Below are 23,276 nucleotides of genomic sequence, written 5' to 3' on the forward strand. Positions count from 1 at the left end.
TGTTACAGCTCTTTAAAGGTGGCACAGACCCAAAGAGTGAGCGGCAGCAAGATTTATTGTGAAGAGCAAAAGAACAAAGCTTCCACAGCGTGAAAGGGGACCCAAGCAGGTTGCCACTGGGGCTGGGGGCGGCCAGCATTTATTCCCTTATTTGTCCCCGCCCACATCCTGCTGATTGGTCCATTTTACAGAGTGCTGATTGGTCCATTTTACAGAGTGCTCTCTGGTGTTTTTACAATTCTTTAGCTAGACACAGAGCACTAATTGGTGCATTTTACAGAGTGCTGATTGGTGCATTTACAATCCTTTAGCTAGAAACAGAGCGCTGATTGGTGCGTTTTGTTTTCGTTTTTGTTTTTTTTTTTTTGAGACAGAGTCTCGCTCTGTCGCCCAGGCTGGAGTGCAGTGGTGCAATCTCAGCTCACTGCAACCTCCGCCTCCTGGGTTCATGCCATTCTCCTGCCTCAGCCTCCCGAGTAGCTGGGACTACAGGTGCCCGCCACCACGCCTGACTAATTTTTTGTATTTTTAGTAGAGACGGGGTTTCACCATGTTAGCCAGGATGGTCTCCATCTCCTGACCTCGTGATCTGCCTGCTTCAGCCTCCCAAAGTGCTGGGATTACAGGTGTGAGCCACTGCGCCTGGCTGGTGCATTTTTACAGAGTGCTGATTGGTGCATTTACAATCCTTTAGCTAAACACAGAGTGCTGATTGGTGCATTTTACAATCTTCTTGTAAGACACAAAAGTTCTCCAAGTCCCCACCCAACCCAGAAGTCCAGCTGGCTTCACCACTCACTTCCATGAGAGAACTGTCCAGACAATAGCATGACACCCTTGCAAAGGATAAAGCCTCTCATCTAAAGGCATAGAATACTGAATATAGTCTTGAGGCATAAGTCCAATAAGTACAGGCACATGTTCCTTGAAGTGAAGATGCAAGTCTCCATTCTGAAATTTTGAACTCTTTATTTTGTTCTTTGTATGCAGCTTCAGGCTGAAGATAGTGAAAATCCGTGCCAGACTTGGATTGGAAGAATGAACCAAGGCTTTGAGTCTCTTCGTCTCATCTCCGTTTTGATACGTGTCTCCTTAGTTTGTAAGCCAAGGAGAGGACTACAGTGAGGATTGCGGAGGGAAGTGGACCTTATTGGTCTTTGAGCTCTCACATCTTTAAAGACTGTTGGTGCTGAGAGAAAAAGTATCCTCATCTGGCAGAACTCCCATAGGGTGTGCTCCCCTTGCTGTTCTGCTTTTGTTTTGCAGAAAGCTGCCTTTTTCAATGTACTCATTAGGCTTTCATTGTTTTTTCCTTTTTTACCTTTTTCATCTTTCACTGTTGATATCACAGGTGGCCATATCTTTACCAGTGCAGCTACCAAATAAGAAATCATCTTTTCCACATTCACTAGTTAGTGATGGTTGTTGTACTACCATGAAATCAGTTTCTTCTTTACTTTTATTCAGGTTACAAGATTTCTGGAAGGTTTTAAGATCAATTTTAATTAGTCTTTGTGACTGGTTACTTCATCCAGGGGACCAATTTCTCTCTGGAATATTAGTCCCGCACCCCTGGAGAGCCTGTGCGGCTGCATCTCCCTCCGGAGGTGGTTCTGGAGTTGGTTCCTTTTGGTGGGTTCCTGGTCTCGCTGACTTCAAGAATGAAGCCACGGACCTTCACGGTGAGTGTTACAGCTCTTAAAGGTGGCACGGACTCAAAGAGGGAGCAGCAGCAAGATTCATTGTGAAGACGGAAAGAACACAGCTTCCATGGTGTGGAAAGTGACCCGGGCGGGTTGCTACTACTGGCCTGGTGGGTGGGTGGGTGCGGAATGTGGCCAGCTTTTATTCCCTTATTTGTCCCCACCCATGTCCTGCTGATTGGTCCATTTTACGGAGTGCTGATTGGTCCATTTTACAAGGTGCTAATTGGTCCATTTTACAGAGCGCTGATTGGTCCATTTTACAGACTGCTGATTGGTCCATTTTACAAACCTCTAGCTAGCCACAGAGCACTGATTGGCGCATTTTACAAACCTCTAGCTAGCCACAGAGCGCTGATTGGTGCGTTTTACACTCCTAGCTACAGAGTGCTGATTGGTGCATTTTACAATCCTCTTGTAAGACAGAAAAGTTCTTTAAGTCCCCATCCAACCCAGGAAGTCCAGCTGGCTTCTCCTCTCACAACTATGTATTTCTTTGGCTTCATTTAACCTTTGGAGCCATTTTTTTTCAGCAGCAGTGCAACAGCAGCCACCAGCCCGGGTCTCGTCCAGCGCTGGTGCTACTGCTGTGAAATGTGTGTTGTTCTGAGCAGCTGTATTTGTGATACTTTGTTACACAGCAGCAAAAAAAGTAATGCAACATCAGTGGTGTTATTGGGTGACAAAGTTTGGGATTGGGGTTGAAGACCCAGCTGATTTAATTATAATTGGTTCTAAATTTAAAATTGCACATAAAAAAACCCAGAAATCAATGTGAACAACAATAAAACACATACAAAAGCACTTCCTTCAATGTCTAGATCAAGGCTTCTTTCTCACCCGCTCCAACCTTACCTGTTTCCTCCCTAGATATTCATAGAGAGTAATATATTTTATCATCTAAATAGTCTTCTGTATTGCTCTCTAGTAGCTTTTTGTGTCTACCTAACTAGGCTTCAGATTCCTTGAGGGCGAGGATTTTTGTTCATTTTTGTGCCCCCACAGTGCCTTGCACATAGAGACTCTGGTAAATGTTACTTATTGGCTGAAGAATTAGGAACATGACCTGCATTTAACAACAAAAAGAGTTTTTGTTAATTAGCTAGCACCCGCTCATCAGCAAGGCCTAAACATCTGCCAGTGGAATCTGAGAAGTCTCTTCTAAAAGTTGAAAAGCTGAGTTTACTCATTACAGATAGGGAACTTGTAGTAGGTGTGTGTGTGCGGGGGAGAGGTTTTACCAGTTAAATCAAATTACAAGAGGTTGGTGCCCAATTTTCAGGAGAGTTTGTGTAGTGATTTTTGTCTTTTTCACTGCATGATGTGACTCTTGATTATGGGATGGAAGAAATTAGCATTATGAATTTTCTCTGTGCCATTTCCATAATTAATTGTTTGTTGACTGTTTTGAAGAAATTTAAGCAGAATTTGAGGACTTAGTTTTTTAAAAAATATAGTGAAGGGGCTAGGTAGCAAAAACTTTTTGAAGAAATTCATTGACCTGCTTTCTTAGATCAAGGACTTTTTGAAATAAAAAGGCTCTCAGAGATCCAACTTGTAGCCTCCAGTGGCTTGTAATACTTTCTTGCTGATGTGGCAAGCTACCTTAAGTCGTTTCTAGAACAAGAGGTGAGGTATAAATACCAATGTGACAAAATATCTGAACAGTAGACTTGAAACTGCAGGAAGATCGTAAGAACCGATTTGTTCAAGGAAGTAGAGGCAATTCATGACTCAATCTAGACGTGTGGTTTAGGCAGATGGCAAGTGAATTCATTTATCATTGTTGATCTGCTTTGAGCTCAGTGGAATCGCCGACTGTGACAATGTGCAGAGCTAGCTGGTTGAAATGAAGTCACAACTCGAGGAGAGTCATGGATTTTGACGAACGTGAATCACCTTTAACATTTTTATGGCTGCCTTCGGAGTGCAAACGCCCAGCATGTCCCTGAGTTATTAAACATTTGCCCTATCACCGTGGGCAGGAGTATTCTGAATACCAAAACGATTTTGAAATTTCAGGCTATACGGCCAACATTGAAGGTGTCTGCATTCAACTGGCCCTGTGAAAGCTTCAGTCTTTTTCATCGAAGTGCTGAAATCGATGGCCGAGTCACAATGAAGACGGGCTCAAATCGGAACCCTCTCGCTCCTCGTTTTGAGCAGCTGTCTTTGAGAGGCAATCTTCTGAATTGACTGGCTCAGAATTGATCCGTGAGAGTCGTAACCATCCGTTTTTGTACGAATACGGTTGATAAACTTTTTTAGACGCCTTTGGCATTTATGTTTAAAACTACACCACCTGCTAAGTAACACTCTTCTTAATCGCGGTGGCAAAAACGTATCCGTCCCGTGTGTGTGTTTGTTTTTACCCTTCCGCTACACTCTTAAGAAACTTGGCCGCTTCCGCCCCAGAGAGTGCCCTAACCACGAGTCGTGTTGACAGGGCTGCTCGCATGCGCGGTCTCCACCGTGGTGTTTGTCGCAATGGGCGCTGCGCGGAGGACTACATGGAATCTCGACTTTGCAGCTTGAAGTCATTTTGTTGGCGGCGCTGGTTACCGGCTACCTCCGCGCGGGCACTTGATTGTAACAGAAAGTAGTTCCGGCCCATGTTGTTTCGGCCGAGGAGCCGTCGCCGCCATTTCAAGACCGTACTAGGTAAATGGTCAATTAGAGTTCCTAGGGTTTGAAGCCTGTAACTGCTGCCGCCGCTCAAGCCCTCCAGAGCATTGCTACGGCTGCTGCCCTTGTACTACTACCTCCAAATACGTTCTTGCCGGTAGTGGCGGCAGCAGGACCAATTACCTCTTTTTTGCTCTCCCTCGAGAAGCTCCAGATGGCGTCTTCCGTGGGCAACGTGGCCGACAGCACAGGTACCGGTGTCCCGTTCTACCTTGGCAGATGCCCCCTTGGGGTCTCGCGCCGTCCTCTACCTTGTATCACTCCTTCCCTCCCTTCCCTCGAACCATCCCCATTACATCAGTGACATTGCTAAGCTTTTCGTGGTCTACTGGCATCTGATCACATCGGGTTTTCCGCTGTCGTCCGCTTCTCGAATATTTCCTCCTCCTCCCTTGCTTGCTTTTTGCTGCCTTTCTTGCTTTGTTTTTATTTCTTAAATGTTCTAGCATTCCACTCTCTCCGGGCGCTTTTATCACACGTGCGCGCTTAGAATGTCGTGGAATGGACTGCATTGGAATCCCTGCCCTTTCACTCCTTTGCAGCGGTTTTCTCCCCTAATTCCAGCTCATCGCCTCTCCTTTTTCCCCTCCATCTCCCCCTTCATCTCCCCCCCCCAGTCTTTTCCCCTTAGCCAGATTTGGTCCTTCTCTGCCAATCTAGGGCGGGGGTGCCGTTCCGATGTAATCATATCCTCACTTTGCATCACCCGAGGACGATCAAAAGCTCGTCGATGGTGCCACAAGTCACCTCGAGAAGAGGGGACATTGAGCAGCACCCCGCTAGGCAGTGCCTTTCTGGTGTTCTTTCGGTTGAGCGGTCCCGGTTTAGATTGGAAATTTCCAGGGGTTTCCTTTGCCATCGCCCAATTCCACCGCTGCCCTCAGCCTGGATTTCCCACCCTGTCCGCGGGGAACCACACCCTTCCCTTCGCGAGGTTGCCAGCCCTGTTCACTTCCTATCCTTGGGGGAGAAACCACCCCGATGCTGCTGCTTTGGCGTTGACCACCCTGCCCGCCCAATTCTCGCTTTGTGTTACTTTCTCGATGTATTCCTCCGCCGCCGCCTCTGGGTCTGCCATCCCCATTCTTCAGCCCAGTATCTCTTTATTCACAGGGTGTAATATTTTTTTAAGTTTCCATCCCTGCTTGAAGAGTTTGTAAAGCAACTGGAGTGTAGCTGCACAAGTACAAGGCGGTTGCCCTTTTAGACACTTCAGTCGCGAGCATTTGGTACTAAAAATACGAAAACAACCAAATTGTAGGAGTGTCCTTCAGCTGCCTTTCCATATTGAGGCGATTTGGGCGGAAGGGGGTGGGGAATTGGGGCTGCGCTTCTGAGGTTTTCCGCGAGGTTATTTTTTGGTTGTTTCTCAGTTGAGATGTGTGGAGGGTTTTAGCTACTGTTTCTGGAAGTTGTGCTGTAAGTAGTAGGTGAATCGTCAATAGTGTCTTATCCGTAATTGTAGGGAGTGGGATTAATAATTAGTCCGTGCTCCTCTCCCTACGTCTCCACCGTGATTTTCAAAGGTTTAAGATTCTGTACTGGATTCTGTACTAGCTTACCCTTTTTAATGTGTTATTTATTTGAGAAAGCTGTCGTTTCAAGTGTTAAAATAGCAGATAAGCGGCATTGAAAAGTGACAAAGTAGTGTGTGAAAACAAGGAGCTAGGAAGTTCTAGAGACTTAGCTAAAATGTAATTTTAGTTTCTGTTAAAGATATAACCTCTCCCAGATGTGGATGCAAGTCTCAATGCTCTTTGTGTTGGTGGTCAGCTGTGCATTCTGTCAGGAAATTTACTTTGCTTTCCTCAGTTTCCGGAACGCTCATCAGCTCTGATGATTGGGGAGCTGGGCTCAAATTTGAACTAGTCACCTTAACCTTGGTAGAATTAAATAATTTGTCCATGGTTTCCCATTTCAACCAGCTAGTGAAGTGCTACGGTCGAATTCCCAGTTTAAGTATTTACAGTTGTGACAAGCAGTTTTTTTTTTTTTTTTCCCTCTCTGGGCTTTAGCTATATCCTTTAAAGATCTTTGTGTATCTGGATTAAGTCACTTGCAGCGAAGTGCTTTTATTTATTCATTATGTTGCGCTTTATCAAATATATTTTAGCGTCCATCCTCCCTCCCTCCCAACGTTTTGACCATTGCAGTTGCAGGTAACTGCCTGGCTTATATAGGCTTGTTTGCAATGTCTTAATCCTTTAGTCAATACCAGAGCTGTTTGGAAAATGTTAGTGCTAAACCAACGTGGGTGGGATTTAGCCAATTTAGTCTCCCTGTGAGTTTGGGATGGTAGAGGAGCAGTGTAATCTTGGGTCTTTATTTAAAATGTTTGATGACCCCTTTAACTATTTTGGCTGTTGTCAAATGACAAACATCTTGTTTATCAGCTGTTTTAAAAATAGCACTTTGACTTTTTGGTTTTTCCCTTAGGCTCGTTTCTACTTGTCCTTTTAAAGAATTAAATTATGAAATATACAAAAATTGATATAATTTAAAGAGTTAACACATCTGGTGTCCTCACTGAGGTTAAGATTAATAGATTGTTACCAGTACTCCACCTCAACAAATCCAACCTGAAATATGGCACAAAATATTACGTTTCCCAATATGTTATTCTGATATTATTAAGTCTTTGTGACCTTGCAAATCACACGTTTAATATTTTGTTTCTGTATGTTAACTAAGGTATAAGGAATAATGTTCAGTGAATCCTTAGATGCTACCTATGATTTATAATTTAAAAGTACAAAGTATTTTTGGTCATAAAATGTAATCTCATATGGAAGTAAATATTCCTTTCTAGTCTGGGAAAGAAAGTATTAATGGGTGAATTCTAAAAATGCCAATTCTGCACTTGATGTTAACTTGAAGATATAAATAACGTGCAGAACACTCTAGTGCTTTACATAGTTTCAAGCATTTCCATTTTTAAGTTAAATATACCATATTTTTACATTTTTTTGGTTTACATTTCTAACTTTTTGTTTTCCCCCCTCCTTCCCTCAAATGTTTTGATGATTCTCCAGAACCAACGAAACGTATGCTTTCCTTCCAAGGGTTAGCTGAGTTGGCACATCGAGAATATCAGGCAGGAGATTTTGAGGCAGCTGAGAGACACTGCATGCAGCTCTGGAGACAAGAGCCAGACAATACTGGTGTGCTTTTATTACTTTCATCTATACACTTCCAGTGTCGAAGGCTGGACAGGTAGGAGATGTTGGGGTACCTGCTCGTGATTGCTGCCTCTGGGTGCTGAGCTTGAAAAATGATACTTAAATATTTGAACTTGAAATTTTTCCAGTACCGGGTTTCAACTGAGCCGCCAACGCACATCTGCTCTCTTGCCCACTTGTGACATGCCCAGCTGCCAGTTTTTCTCCTTCCTTTTGTGGTGGTGGTTATATTATCAGTATGACTAGGGACCTTTTCTAGATTTTTCTATCTTGGTCTGCTGCTTTCTAGACTCTGTTCAGGTAATAAATTATTATCAATGTATATCTGAGCATCCAGTCTCCCTTTCATGAGACCTGTCAGTTTGAGGGACTGAAATGCTCAGAAATGATGGTTATGTATGCTGTGGCAGGAGATGCATACCTGGAGTTTCATTAAGTTGTTATGGTGTGTTGCTTTTAGTTAATCAGTTGAATTAATCAAAAGGGAAGAATTTGTGTTCCTGTCCTTTTAATAATTGTTATTCTGGCATATTTAGACACTTAAAGATGTGCATCATTAAATCTTAAATGGAAAATGAAACTCGTGCACATAGCTTTCCATTTTTTATCTTAATGATCATGATTTCCAATGTGGTGGGTTTTTTTTTTTTTTTTTTTTTTTGAGACGGAGTTTCGCTCTTGTTGCCTAGGCTGGAGTGCAGCGGCGCCATCTCGGCTCACCGCAACTCTGCCTCCTGGGTTCAAGCGATGCTTCTGCCTCAGCCTCCTGAGTAGCTGGGATTACAGGCATGTGCCACCACGCCCAGCTAATTTTTGTATTTTTAGTAGAAACGGGGTTTCTCCATGTTGGTCAGGCTGGTCTCGAACTCCCGACCTCAGGTGATCTGCTCGCATTGGCTTCCCAAAGTGCTGGGATTACAGACATCAGCCACCGCGCCCGGCCAATGTGGTAGTTTTGTAACAAGACTCTAGTTAGAATTTTTTTCTTTTTTTTGAGGTGGAGTTTTGCTCTTGTCACCCAGGCTGGAGCGCAGTGGCGCAATCTCAGCTCACTGCAACCTCCGCCTCCCGGGTTCAAGCGATTCTCCTGCCTCAGCCTCCCGAGTAGTTGAGATTACAGGCGCCCGCCATCATGCGTGGCTAACTTTTTGTATTTTTAGTAGAGACGGAGTTTCACCATATTGGCCAGGCTGGTCTCGAACTGCTGACCTCAGGTGATCCTCCCGCCTCAGCCTCCCAAAGTGCTGGGATTACAGGCGTGAGCCACTGCGCCCAGCCAATAATTTTATTTAATAAGAAAAAGCTTTTCATTTTGAAATCTAGAATACCTCCACTTTTGAAAATCTTTGATTTCCCAAATTTTTCTTGCTATGCACTAGTTAAAAGATAAGGTATTATATAATGAGCAATAGCACAGATCTCAAACTGTTTGAGTTGCATATGGGCCATACCTTCTTTTCTGTAACGTGCATACCCATGCATTAACACTTGTCGCCTTTTCCAGATCTGCTCACTTTAGCACTCTGGCAATTAAACAGAACCCCCTTCTGGCAGAAGCTTATTCGAATTTGGGGAATGTGTACAAGGAAAGAGGGCAGTTGCAGGAGGCAATTGAGCATTATCGACATGCATTGCGTCTCAAACCTGATTTCATCGATGGTTATATTAACCTGGCAGCCGCCTTGGTAGCAGCGGGTGACATGGAAGGGGCAGTACAAGCTTACGTCTCTGCTCTTCAGTACAATCCTGTGAGTAAAATTTTAATGGTTACTTTCCCTTCCTAGAAACCCAGAAAGAAACATAGTGTGATATTTCAGACACTAAAGTAGGTTTTCACATGGAATAAAGTCAAAAGTTTAGAAATGCGTATGTACTTAAAATGGTGAAACTGCTTTTAGCTGGTCTGCGTTATGCTAAAATATTTGTTTTATTTAGCAAGGTATATTAAAAAGCATAAAAATTCTTATTGCAAGAAACTACATCAATTTTAAAATAACACGTATAAAGTACAGAGCACATGACTTTTTTCTGTTGTGATTAACTTTGGATAAATTCTGATAAGTGTTTGCAAGTTAATTGATTTTCAAGGAATGGTGGATAATGGGTCTTAATCTGTAAAATCTGTAATATAAAATAGTTTGAAACAAGATGCCACTATATGGAATGATGTGAAAATTAGGCCACAAAATTTCTTCCTCAATATCCTATTCTCTTCTCTTTCAATGTAATTAGAAGTCATAGAATTTAGATGATACTACTTATACTGGGCTTTTGATTAGTTTAAAAATTTTTTTGTCTAAGTTGCAGATGTGTTCTGGGAACAAGTAAGGCTCAGCTGGCAGACCTTAAATTCATACTGTGTTTAGGATCTCCGAAAGATACAAAAACATAAGACTTTCCCTCAGAACTTATGATGTAGTTAGAGAAAGTAGATGTAAACTTAAGAGGTAAATGATAGTGGGGTTATAGAAATCTAGAAAAAGTTCCCAAGTTACATTGTCAACATTCAGTTTTGTGACCAACCTGGAAATGGCTAATAGTTTATTTTAGCTACCATTTACTGAAAGTCTGTGTGGTCAGACACTCTACTGACAGCTTTAAATGATTGGTCTTAGTTAATCCTCACAATAATTCTTCAAAATAGATGATATTATTTCTGATTTTTATCAATTAAAAAAAAAACCATGGACTCAGGGTTATGTGGCTTTCATGGGGACAAAGCTAGTAATGAAGTATTAATAGATATTAAAACCTGAGTCTGAATATCCTCAAAGCAAATGTTGAAGTGAAAAGAAATAAAAGTGGGATGATGTGCCCAGAGGGCACTCACCCATCAAAGCAGCCCTTGAGCACAGTTAAAAAACCATTGATCATATCTTGCTGTCCCTTATTTTTTGGTTAGGAAACTGAAACTAAATTTAGTAGTTTGTTCAAAGATCCGAAGTCACTTCTCATGATGACATCTATTAACAATTTTTGTAGTTAATTTTGAGAGTTTAAACGTGTCCTTTTTAGAAAATCCATTGCTTTAAAAAACATTTTTTTTAAGAGATGGAGTCTTGCTATGTTGCCCAGGCTGTACTCATACTCCTGGGCTCAAGCAATCCTCCTGCCTCAGCCTCCAGAGTAGCTGGGACTATAGGTGTGTGCCACCACACCCAGCTTCTAAATTTATTGGTTTTTGAATGGATACAGTGAATACCTCCAGTTAGCACTCTTGGAGGTAGCAAATGAAACTAATTTCTTGTCTATCTTTTCTGAGACACTCAGTGTATATATATGTACATTTGAGTGACTTTTTGTAAGTTTTATTGCAATACTAATCTAGCTAGTTACCCACATAAAGTTTTAGGGAGCCCGGTATGTACTGCCACTGGGCCTTGGACCCCATTTTTCCCAGGGCTCAGGGCTCACCTCTGTACCCGGTTGTCACAGTAAGTTCTTTCCCTTTATTAATCAGGTTGATTCTACTCTTATTGATAGTGTACCCTCTTACACAGCTGTGGTTCTTGCCATCTTTAACTCTAATGCCCTTGGCTCAGGTTTCCAGTTGCCTATGTGTGTAGCAGAGCAATCATTGCTACTGATAGTGTACCCAAGCAGTAGGACTATGCTGAGAAGGAAAACTAAAGTGAGAGATGGAACCTTGCTATTTAATATCTAACCTGCTGTTAGCAGGAAGCTTATTATTGTACCCTACCAAGGAAGTGAGATAGTACTAAAATAAATCATGGGATTACCTCTTGAATGCATTGAATGGCCATGTGTTGTCATCTGGTTCTATGTTTCTTCTAGTGGAAGGTGCTGCTTTACTTATTTATTACTGTTTTTACCAATAAGAATGAAAATGGGATTGTGCAAGTTCCCTTGATTTCAACTAAACATGCCACAGTGATCATATTTTAATTTATTTCAGGATATCTAAAGTCTTAACTAGATTTAAACTTACTGTCAAATGCCCGTTGTCAGTTCAGTACTGGTAGAATCTTGCGTCTGTTCCTTATGTTCTTGTTGACAGTGCTTAAATGCATCATTAGTACATTGTGTACCTGAATCATAGATGTAGTTGGCATTCTATGAAAAATGGTTAAAGAAACTCAGGTTATTTTGGTTTTGCAGCAGTGAAAGAGTAGAATGTTAAGGTGGTATCTTTGGTAACCTTGGTAACTGTTTTCAACAGTGTTTATCTTTTTAAGTTAATAGATATGTCAATTTAGAAGTTGTTCTCTGTGACTTGATTATAGAAATTATCTTTGAGACAGCTATCTCATTTTTTTCATTCTGAATTATCTTCTATAATGTTGGGTGTTTTCATAATTTTGGTAAGATTTTAGTCTGTCATATTTTTTTTTTTTTTTTTTGGAGACGGAGTTTTGCCCTTGTCACCCAGGCTGGAGTGCAGTGGCGCGATCTTGGCTCACTGCAACCTCTGCCTTCTGGGTTCAAACGATTCTTCTGCCTCAGCCTCCGAAGTAGCTGGGATCACAGGTGCCCACCACCATGCCTGGCTAATTTTTTGTATTTTTAGTAGAGACAGGCTTTCACCATGTTGGCCAGGCTTGTCTTGAACTCCTGACCTCAGGTGATCCGCCCGCTTCAGCCTCCCAAAGTGCTGGGATTACAGGCGTGAACCACTGTGCCTGGCCAGTCTGTTGTATTTGAAGGTGTTATTGCAGATAGCACCTTACAGTGACAGCACATGTTCTTTTACATGGTGACTCACTAGAGTTGCCTATACCTGGCAATTCCTTTTGCAAATTATGTATAAAATTGTCCTTTCTGTAACGGCTATAACCCTGAGTTGTTTTAAACAGGTCTGTTTCTGAATCTATAGGTTGTTGAATTGTTGCTTGTGCTTTGATTGTGGATGCACAGAATGGAGAGCTGCTGGCATCCTGGCCATCATGTGTGTTCCTGTCATGTTATTTGTTACTTGTTACTGCTGAGCCTCTCTTATACAGCTGCACTGTAGAAAACCATATATTTCGATTCTTCTCTGTTCTGCTTTCTGTTGTATATTTCGATTCTTCTCTGTTCTGCTTTTTGTTAAGGTTGCTGTGCAAATGCCACATTTAAATATGTGAGTGCTTATTGTGCATACAATGCTTTGTTAGGAAATGGGGAGATGTGTTGTGGGGAAGTTGCGGGTTATAATATAAGACAGGACCTGACCCGTAAAGGAAAAAATGGTGTAAGTTCCTCGGATGATAATTGTTGGAGAGTATTAATCAGAAGATTTCCTCGAGTGGGTGCTTATGACCTAAGCATTCTGTAGGAAGGTAAATAGCAAGTAGACTTCCTTGGCTGAAGTGGTGAGTCAAGTAGTAACAAGAAGTGAATGTAGTAGAGGAGAGTCATTTGGAAGATTTATAAAGAATAGAGAGGCTGAGGAGTTTGAATTTAATTTGAGAGGCAATTGAGAATTACTGTAGGTTTTTATCGACCTGATTTTACTTCATATGTATGTACGTGTCTAGATGTTGTGGCTGGTGGGGGTGGGAGGCTCTAGGAGGAAAGGCAGGAAACTGATGCAATCTTAGGAGAAATAGTTCTACAGGAAAATCTTGCTCATTTCCATCTCCTTTTATTCTCACGATTTTCCCTTGTATACAGTGCCCTCCTCCTTTGTCTATTAAAACCCTACTCATCCTTCAAGGCCCAGCTTAAACTTCTCTTATAAGCTCATCATCTAGTTCTCTTAAAATTCTTTACTACTGAGTGGGCATTTAGTGTGTGCCTTGTCTTTTCACGTAGATTGTAAGCCCCTTGATGATAAGGATTCTATATCTTTTCCCTATAGTTCCAGGCATGTTATTGAATTGAGTAACAGTTTGCCTGAAATGTATTAACCTGGGATGGATAAAATGGGCTAGTTTTGAGAAATATAATTGTCAAAAACATTTTGATTTGACAGATGAAGCAGAAGTGATGTCTTGGGTTTTGAACTTTTGGGAGAATGGTGGTGCCCGTGCGTTTTCTAGAAATTAGCTGTTCATGCACATAGGTTTGGATCCCCAAACAGGAGAATTGGATTTCACCGTTACATTTAATATGATGTTTTAGCTTTTCCTAAAACTGCCTTATTGATTATCTTATAGTAATCTTGAAGATAATGTATTTTTAACTATGAGCATTGTGTTAACTTGATATAGTATACTGTAATGGATCTAGATGATAACAAAATATAGATATGCTGTCAGGACTTAAGTGGCATCCATCCAAGAGTTCATAGAAACTAGAGGGTAATAAAATTACGCAACAGCTGGCTACTATGTATGGCCATTACAGTCATTGTTGGAGAATTATTGCAAGACTTCTGATTATTATGACTTAGAAAAGGCATAGGAATTGGTAAAAGTCCAAACATGTATAACCACAATTATCAAGTAGTAGAAGGAGCTTGTATGCATGGATTGGATTATGCAGTCATGGTCTGCCAAAACAGGGGTAACCCTTTCAGTTTAGAAAAAAACATAACCATACAAAGTAGATAGCAAGATTATGTAATTCATTACTTCTGAGAGTATAGTGTTAAAAAGTGCTCAGGCTAATTAGAGGAGAAGTCAAATAAGATAAATGGTACCTTTGATGTTTTGAGGATTAGTATTAGCCTTTTGTGCTTGAAGTGATGGGAGACAACCTTACTCTCTAGAACATCAGTCATTGCTTGAAGGACAGTATTGAGTCAGGGAGATCATGGAACTGACCCAGTATGGCTGACCGTAAGATTGTTGTGTGGCAGCCTGTACTTTGTTGGCAGACTTTTTGGTTCACCTGATGGATGATACTATACAACCACAAAAGCTGTTTATCAGTAGAATTAAGTGATTTTGGAAACCATAATATAGTTCCAGAGCAAATCATATATATGATGATTTTTCGGCACAGTTGACAAAATTTCACTTTCTAGGACTTAAGTCTCTTTCACCCATGGAACAGTTTGGAATAATAAGCATACTTCCTGTTGTCATTGTTTCTGCCTGTTGACTGGTAGATGTGACTGACAATGGCAAAATAGGGCAAATAAAAATTTAAGCTCACTGTTGTGATGAGTGTCTCATCCAGATGAACGGACTGATGAGTCAGATGACTAGCAGCACAATTGAGCTGCTAATAAAAAGCAGAGTCAACTGCTTTTCATTATTCACCCACTCAACTCTAATGGCACTTAATACTAATGAGTAATCTAGTGGCAGGTGCCAGGATTGAGGCTTTGGTTGGATAATTCTTCTGCCCGATAGTGAAATGAAGTCAGAGTTTCTAAATATGCCTGACAGCCTAAGGGTAGGTTTGCTCATAGGTAGTCATTTGCTAAATATGTTTTTTTCCACTCTGGAAAATTTTCGGTCCTTGATACAGAAGTGATTCATCATAACCTCGAATAACATAGTTGGACAAATATTTGAGATGTGTGTGTGTGTGTGTGTGTGTGTGTGTGTGTATGTGTGTATATATATATATATATTTCCTTTTTTTTTTGAGACAAGAGTCTTTGTCGCCCAGGCTGGAGTGCAGTGGCACGATCTCGGCTAACTGCAGTCACTGCCTCCTGGGTTCAACCGATTCTCCTGCTTAAGCCTCCCAAATAGCTGGGATTACAGGCACACGCCACCATGCCTGGCTAATTTCATATTTTTAGTAGAGATGGGGTTTCGCCGTGTTGGCCAGGTTGATCTCGAACTCCTGACCTCAGGTGATCCTCCCACCTCGCCCTCCCAAAGTGCTGGGATTACAGGCATGAGCCACCACGCCCGGCCTGATATATATATTTTTAATGTGACTGACATTTGGGGAGGAGAGAAAGAAGCTCTAGTAAGGTCCCATAGTATTCTATGTGAAGCTAATGGGGCCAAATGCATTTCAACATTCAGAATTTTTAGGATATTAGAAAGATAATACCATATATAAAACACCCAGAAAAGTCTGGAGCAGCACCTTTTAGTAAAACACATTTATATTTCCGCAGCAAAAGACAGTATTCGTACTAAGTGAGATAACTAAATTCTATAAATAGTTTCATGTCACCTCAAGTCAGGTTTAACCCTCAAATGAGTTTTTGGAACTTTTTGGGATTTGGAATTGTGGATGAGGGGTTGTGGTCCTGCACTGAAGTTTGTCAGGCAGTATCTTTAGTTGATAGAATAAAATGGCAGGGAGCTAGATGCTTAAAAGTGATTTCAAGATATTTTTAATTGACAAAGCAGAGTATAATTAATGACAGCGTCTCTGGGTTTCTAGGATTTGTACTGTGTTCGCAGTGACCTGGGGAACCTGCTCAAAGCCCTGGGTCGCTTGGAAGAAGCCAAGGTAGGTGTTTGATAGAACACATTTAAACATCAGTATTATGAAAACTTGTACTTTTTGCCAAGTCTTCAACTCTTCATTGAGCTATCTTCACAAAACAGTCCTTTGAAACTGAGGAAAACTGACGGCACGAATCGCCTCAGAATAGAGCAGGGCCAGGCTTTGGCATATCTGTTCTAAATCTGGGGGTAAAGCAAGAACCTGAACATTTTGGAGCCTTTCTGCTGAGCTAGACCATCTTTATAACACTGGGCTCCGTCATGATCTTATGTGGGAATAAATAACATTCCTTCAAATCTGAGGCTTGCCTGCTGGTGACAAGCAGAGCGCCTGTGATTTGGCTCAAGACTCCTATATGATGCAGGTGCCATTGAAAATGCTGCTCTTCTAAGTCCTTTGTGGCTTGTAAGTGGAGAAGAATTTCATCCAAATGTTACCCTGTAATACTGGCATTTAAAATTCTTATTTAACCTTCCTCCCTTCATCTTCCTCACCCTTTTTACAGTGGAAGAAAGGCTGTTAAAATGATTACAAATTAATAATTGGAACATCCTGTCCCTTGTCCCCACTCCCTTCCCAAGTTCCTTTTTCCTCTTTTCCAATCCTAGTTGTCTACCTTCTTTTCTTCCTCATTTCCTTCTTTTATTCCTCCCCACCCCAACCCCTTAAAAAAAAGGTCAGAAGGACAAAGCTGGTTTGTTTGGGAAATGGACTGATCGAAAGAAAACTTGCCAAAGTGGAAAGGTGGCTTTTAGCATTCTGTGTTTCCAAATAATGAATTTGAACACCAGGTTGGGTTAATTAAAGCTTTTGGTATAATTTAAAATTAAATTTATAAATGCAGTTGTCTTGTTACAAGCCACCTTACGCAACCGCGCTGCAGGGGTGAGGAGTGGGGAGAAACCAGAATGCTTCTGAAACTCCCACCTGTTGCTCTGAGCCCCACGCGCATGCTAATGCGTGGAGTGTATGCGCAGCGTAGCTGTCTGTTTGACTGCTTCATCCAGGGAGGGAGAAGGCTTTTCAGCACCATCTAATGTTTTAAAAGGCACTAGTTTTAAGTGCACAGCTCATAAATTCTGCTGACATTTTGAATTAACCTTATGTAGGTTGCCAGCTAATGAATTGTAATTGATTTCAATCTTAGCTGATAAATCTAATTGGTAATTTATAGAACAAATATTTGATAAGCTCCTATTAATTGTCACCCCACCAAGCGGACAGCTAACATGAATTGCACTTCACTGCAGCTTTAGAGATCGGTTTAGGCTGAGACATTGCGCCTGCCTTAGGTTGCTGACTTCTTTATTTCAGAGCTCTGGAGACACCTAGTTTGAAAAATGTTATTCTGTTTTTTTGTGAGAACTTAGTAAACAAGAAAATACTCTTGAGTGAAATGCAATGTATTTCTTTTGTAATCAGTGCATTTGAAAATTCAAGCCAGCATATTCCTAGTAGATGGAAGCAAAATTAAGTTGTCTTTGTAGAAAATGAAGAGCCTTTCTTCCAGCAAAAATCCCTGCTGTATGCAATAGCCCTGATTAACCCTCTCCCTTCTGCATGTTTCCCATATTACAGACTTGAGACTGTCCTCATTCCCATATGTAATAGACATCCAAAGAATTTCAATTGCTTTGTTGAACTTTTACTAATGATCTTGTTTTTATTTTCTCTCTTGTTTTTGGTTTTTCACCATTGATATTGTATTTAGAAGGTTTCAGGTGGGTGAAACCTCCTATTCCATGCGTAAGGTGCCTCGCTGAAGGGAGCTCGAGGCCTGGATCTAGGGCAGACACACAACCTCCTCCTCCTCTTCCAGCAAGGAACGCACCGAAAAGTCACATGATGAGAAATATGGTAACGGGTTTGTAACTGCCACAGCAAAACAATTTGCCTCCATGCCTGAATCTTCTGTCTTGTGGCTTCAGAAACAGCTTAAAATAATTTTATTTACAAGCAAGTTATGTAAGAGAATGTTTTATACTATAGCCACAATTCTGTCAAAGATAAGTAAAAGTTAATTGATATTAAAAATTATTAGAGATAATTTACTTAGTAAAAGCTTCTAACTCTTCTTGTTGTTCATTTTTTTTCCTTTTTTCTTCTTTGTTTGGATTGCAGCATTCTGCTCTTCTGATGATGCGCTGTGACCCTGCAGTAGCGCAAAGGCTGCGCAGCGTTAATGCGCATTGCGTGCGAATGAACCCCTGTGAACGGTTGACTAGATGAGTAATCTGATTGACTGGCTCCCTCAGTCCTATTCTGTAGCCTTTTTGGATAAAATTGGGTTTTAACATACCTCGAGTCCAACTAATCTCATTAAACAAATATTCTCCATGGGCCTGTCTAGTAGATTAATGGATCTGGTTGGCCGTTTGCTGCGTCTAGGGGTGTTCTATGTAGCGCAGCAGTTCGCAGCGATTGCGCAGTGCGATGCTGTTAGGTTGCGCAAGCGATGTTTGCGCTCGCATTACAGGGACCTCAACCTAGGTGCAATCCTGTCATGTGAGGTTTCAGCTTCAGTCCTCCTTGGGAGACAGGGGCATTGTGAGAATGTAACTTAAAGCCTGGCTTTATGATATCCTACTTGGCAGAAAGACATTTTTCTCCTCAGTAGCATAGTTTTGATGTTAGTGAGGAACATTTTTGAAGAGCAGCATTTCCCAAAATGTGTTTCATAGTATTCTAATAAAATGCCCAATGAAAGAAGAGTTCCATGGTCAACTAAGTTCAGGGAACCCTGTTATACTATTAAAGGCTTAGGGAAGTCCAGTAAAGAAACTTATTTTCCGAATTTATTTGATCATGAACTCCTTTTTTTTTCAGCCATACCTCTTAACACCTCATAGAACACACTTTGGGAAACAGTGGGGGTAGGAAAACTCGGCCTCAAGTTGCGCCCTCTAGGTAGCACTTGAAAACATCACAAGGGCCCGTAGTTGTTTGGATAAGAGAACTCCAGCATAGAGCCTTATAGCAACTGACTTCCCAGTTAAGTCCCAGTGTAAGGGTTGGTCTTTGGTTGGCAGAACTGAACATGGTGGTTTGCACTTGGGTTCTGGTGGCGCAGGCGCAGGAGCAGCCAGCTGTGGCAGCGCATTAGTTTTGGCGCAAGCGAGCCTATGCTGCAGGGTCACTTTTGGCTGGTCAGAGAAGGAATAATGATATCACCTTCTTCCCCCCCTCCCCCCAATCTTTTTTTTTTCCCTTTACAAATTTTCCCCTTTCCCTTTACCTCCTTTCCCTCCCATCTTCTTTCATTAACCCCTCCTAAGGCATGTTATTTGAAAGCAATTGAGACGCAACCGAACTTTGCAGTAGCTTGGAGTAATCTTGGCTGTGTTTTCAATGCACAAGGGGAAATTTGGCTTGCGATTCATCACTTTGAAAAGGTTAGTCATTAAATTAATAATTGGTATTTTTGAAGTGCTTATGCATATAGTGTTTTTACTAGAACTGAATAATAGGTCTTAACCAGTGACATTATATCTTTGTTTCTCTGGTGGTATAGGCAGTATGTGACTTACAGAGAACAATGATTTGACTTAAATATTTTTTCAACTTGACAATGGTGCAAAAGAGATACATATTCAATAGAAATCATACTTCGAGTACCCATGCAGCCATTCTGGTTTTCCCTTTCAGTACAAGATTCAGTAAATTACATGAGGTGCCCAACACACTATTATAAAATAAGAAGGAGGCTGAGGCAGGAGGATCACTTGAGCCCAGGAGTTTGAGGCTGCAGTGAGCTGTGACCATGCCACTGTACTTAGCCTGAGTGACAGAGTGAGACCCTGTCTCTAAGATTAAAAAATAAAAAGGTACCATAAAGACACATGCATGCGTATGTTCATCACTTCACAATAGCAAAGACATGGAATCAACCTAGATGCCCATCAACGGTGGGCTAAAGAAAATGTGGTACATATATGCCATGGAATACCATGTAGCCATCAAAAATGAAATCATGTCCTTTGCAGCAACATGGATGCAGCTGGAGTTTATTATCTTAAGTGAATTAACACAGGAACAGAAAACCAAATACCGCATGTTCTCACAAGTGGGAGCTAAGCATTGGGTACACATGGACACAAAGGGGAACAATAGACAGTGGGGCTTACTTGAGGGTGGAGGGTGGGAGGAGTGTGAGGGTACAAAAACTACTTACCAGGTACTATGTTCACTACCTGAGTGACAAAATCATTTGTATACCAAATTGCTGTGACACAATTTACCCATTTAACAAACCTGCATGTGTACCCCAAACCTAAAATAAATGTTGGAATTAAAATAAAACTCATATTAAAGTTTTAAAAAAGGGCTTTGTATTAGGTAATTTTACCTAACTGTAGGCTAATGTGTTCTGAGCATGTTTAAAATGAGACTAGGCGGGCCAGGTGTGATAGCTCACATCTGTGATCCCAGTGCTTTGGGAGGCCGAGGTGGGCAGATTGCTTGAGCTTAGGAGTTGAAGACCAGCCTGGACAACATAACGAGACCCTGTCTCTACAAAAATGAGCTGGGTGTGGCGGTGTGCTCCTGTAGTCCCAGCCATTTGTAGGGCTGAGGTGGGAGGATTGCTTGGGCCTGGGAGCTGGAGGTTGCAGTGAGCCAAGATTGCACCACTGCACTCCAGCCTGGGCGACAAAGTGAGGCCCTGTCTCAAAAAAAAAAAAAAAAAAAAAATTAGGCTAAGCTAGGATGTTCACTAAGTGTTACAGATGCATTTTGACTTAAGATATTTTCAACTTATGATGGGTGTATCGGGACATAACCCCATCCTAAGTTGAGAAACATCTTTATTGCAGCATCTGCTGGATAGTACATGGTATGGCAGTTTCCAATTTTGTGTTGAAAATGTACTTTAGGCTGCGTGCTGTGGCTCACACCTGTAATCCAGCACTTTGCGAGGCTGAGGTGGGAGGATTGCTTGAGCCTAGTAGTTTGAGACCAGCCTGGGCAACATAGTAAGACCCTGTCTCTACAAAAAATACAAAAAGTAGCTATGCGTGGTGACACACACACAGCTACTGGGGAGGCTGAGATGGGAGTTTGAGTCTGCAGTGAGCTGTGATCATGCCACTGCACTCCAGCCTGGGCGACGGTGTGAGACCCTGTCTCAAAAAAAATGTACTTTAGTAATTAAAAATGATTTTTATAAATGGGCTTTAAAGAAGCAGGGCTTCTTGGTGAAAAGGCAGATTCCAGGTCTGGGGCAGGAATTTTAAAAAAATTTTTGGAGTGTCTTGTCATACCAGAAAGCAAGGAAGCTTTGACATATTACTTTGCATCAAAAGGACTCAGGAAGCAACTTGAGGAGGCTCCCACTGGCTAAAGATGCAGACTTGAGCATCAATAGGAATAATAACTGAAATATACTAAAACTTATCAAGTATGTTTAAATCTATGAGCTTATAATTATGCTAAAAAATTCATTGGTCATCTTTGGAAGACTTATAAGGAACAATTAATTTGGAAAACTGGTTAAAAAGAGAAGAATAAAGTTTTTGAGGAACCTTTATACTAGTTCCCAAAATGGCTGTGCCAATTTATACTTCCCCCATCAGTTACAAGGCTTCCCTTTCTTTACATCCTCACTAACACTTGTTATTATTCGTCCTTTTGATGATAGCTGTACTAACAAGTGTGAGATGCTAACTCATGGTTTTATTTTGCATTTCCTTGATGATTAGTGATGTTGAGCATATTTTTTATATATCTGCTTGCCATTTGTTTTTTTTGTTTTGTTTTGTTTTGTTTTTTTGAGATGAGGTCCTGCTCTGTTGCCCAGGCTGGAGTGCAGTGGCGCCATAATAGCTCACTGCAACCTCGAACTCCTGGGCTCAAGTGATCCTCCCACCTTGGCCTCCCCAAGTGATAGGATTACAGACATGAGCCACTGTGTCTGGCCTGTACCTCTTCTTTTGAGAAATGTCTGTTTAGATCCTTTGCCCGTATTTTAATGGGCGTATTTGCTACTGAGTTGAGCTTCTTAACCCTTTATCAGTTGTATAGTTTGCAAATGCTTTCTCCTAATCCGGGGTTGCCTATTCACTCTGTGTAATTGTTTACTGTGCAGAAGCTTTTTAGTTTGATGCAATCTCATTGCATATTTTTGCTTTTGTTATCTGTGCTTTATGCTAAGTGAAATAAACCAGGCACAGAAAGTAGATACTGTATTATGTCACCTATTTGTGGAATCTAAAAAAGTTGATTTCATAGAAACAGAGAGTAGAAGGGTGGTGAGGCTTGGGGGGGTGGAGGAGGGATGGGGAAAAGGGAGATATTGATCAAAGTTTCAGTTAGACTGGAGGAATAAGTTTTAGTGATCTGTAGTACTGCATGGTGACCACAGTTGTTAATAATGTATATTTCAAAATTGCAAAAAGAATAGGTTTTTAATGTCCTCAACCACAAAAAAATAAGTTAGTGAGGTGATGGGTATGTTAATTAGCTTGGTTGACTCTTTCTAAAATGTATACGTGGATCAAACCATCACATTGTATGCCATAAATATACACAATTATATATCAACTTTAAATTTAAAAATTAAAAGAATAAAGCATATGTCTTCCCTCTCCTGTATGAACTAGACCATAGAGTAACCCAATAGTTGATGGGGGAAGCTTTTCTTTATAAAAGCATTCTAGCTAATAAGTGAAGAAGGAATGATAGAATATCACCATTAATAGTGAAAGCATTTAGGCTGGGCTTGGTGGCTCACGCCTGTAATCCCAGCACTTTGGGAGGCCATGGCAGGTGGATCACCTGAGGTCAGGAGTTCGAGACCAGCCTGGCCAACATGGCGAAACCCCATCTCTACTAAAAATACAAAAATTAGCCGGGCATGGTAGCAGGAGCCTGTAATCCCAGCTACTCAGGAGGAGGAGGCAGGAGAATCTCTTGAACCTGGGAGGTGGAGGTTGCAGTGAGCTGAGATTGCGCCATTGCATTCCAGCCTGGGCGACAGAGCAAGACTCCATCTCAAAAAAAAAAAAAAAAAGTTAAAGCATTTATCAGTGACAAAAACGAGATACAATCAGGTAGTAAGTACCTTGTGGTAAACAATTTCACCAGTGAAGTAGTCTTGCACAAAGAGAAAAGAACACAAACCTAATTAAGCTTCTGGTTCTACCTACCAATTTACAGGAGATATACACGGGACAGGAAACGTGTTAAAGGACACCATAGGGATGCAGTCAGCAAAATTCAAACTTTGGGAAGCTGACCTTCTTACTTCAACAAATTGTAATAAAAATGGAGATTTAAATTAAACTTTTAGGCCGGGTGCGGTAGCTCACCCCTGTAATCTCAGCACTTTGGGAGGCTGAGGCGAGTGGATCACTTGAGGTCAGGAGTTCGAGACCAGCCTGGCCAACATGGTGCAACCCCATCTCTACTC

The 23,276-nt window shown here is 41.4% G+C and overlaps 1 protein-coding gene across 5 annotated transcripts in view; it reads left to right on the forward strand.

The window, feature by feature from the left end:
- Window positions 1-4,184: 4,184 nt before the first annotated feature.
- Window positions 4,185-23,276, forward strand: part of OGT (O-linked N-acetylglucosamine (GlcNAc) transferase) — a 42,883-nt gene continuing 23,791 nt past the window's right edge. Inside the window, exons 1-6 of one of the 5 annotated variants that reach the window (XM_063804768.1) lie at window positions 4,185-4,364; window positions 4,537-4,579; window positions 7,421-7,601; window positions 9,072-9,315; window positions 15,806-15,874; window positions 19,147-19,263. In XM_063804768.1, the coding sequence (XP_063660838.1) occupies window positions 4,543-4,579; window positions 7,421-7,601; window positions 9,072-9,315; window positions 15,806-15,874; window positions 19,147-19,263 (648 nt within the window). In that variant the 5' untranslated portion in view covers window positions 4,185-4,364; window positions 4,537-4,542. Of the gene's footprint in view, window positions 4,580-7,420; window positions 7,602-9,071; window positions 9,316-15,805; window positions 15,875-19,146; window positions 19,264-23,276 lie in introns of all 5 variants that reach the window. The other 4 variants (XM_063804769.1, XM_016943032.4, XM_063804770.1 and 1 more) reach the window with 4 other exon arrangements.

This window comes from Pan troglodytes, chromosome X, assembly GCF_028858775.2.
Source record: "Pan troglodytes isolate AG18354 chromosome X, NHGRI_mPanTro3-v2.0_pri, whole genome shotgun sequence".
NCBI classification, from domain to species: domain Eukaryota; kingdom Metazoa; phylum Chordata; class Mammalia; order Primates; family Hominidae; genus Pan; species Pan troglodytes.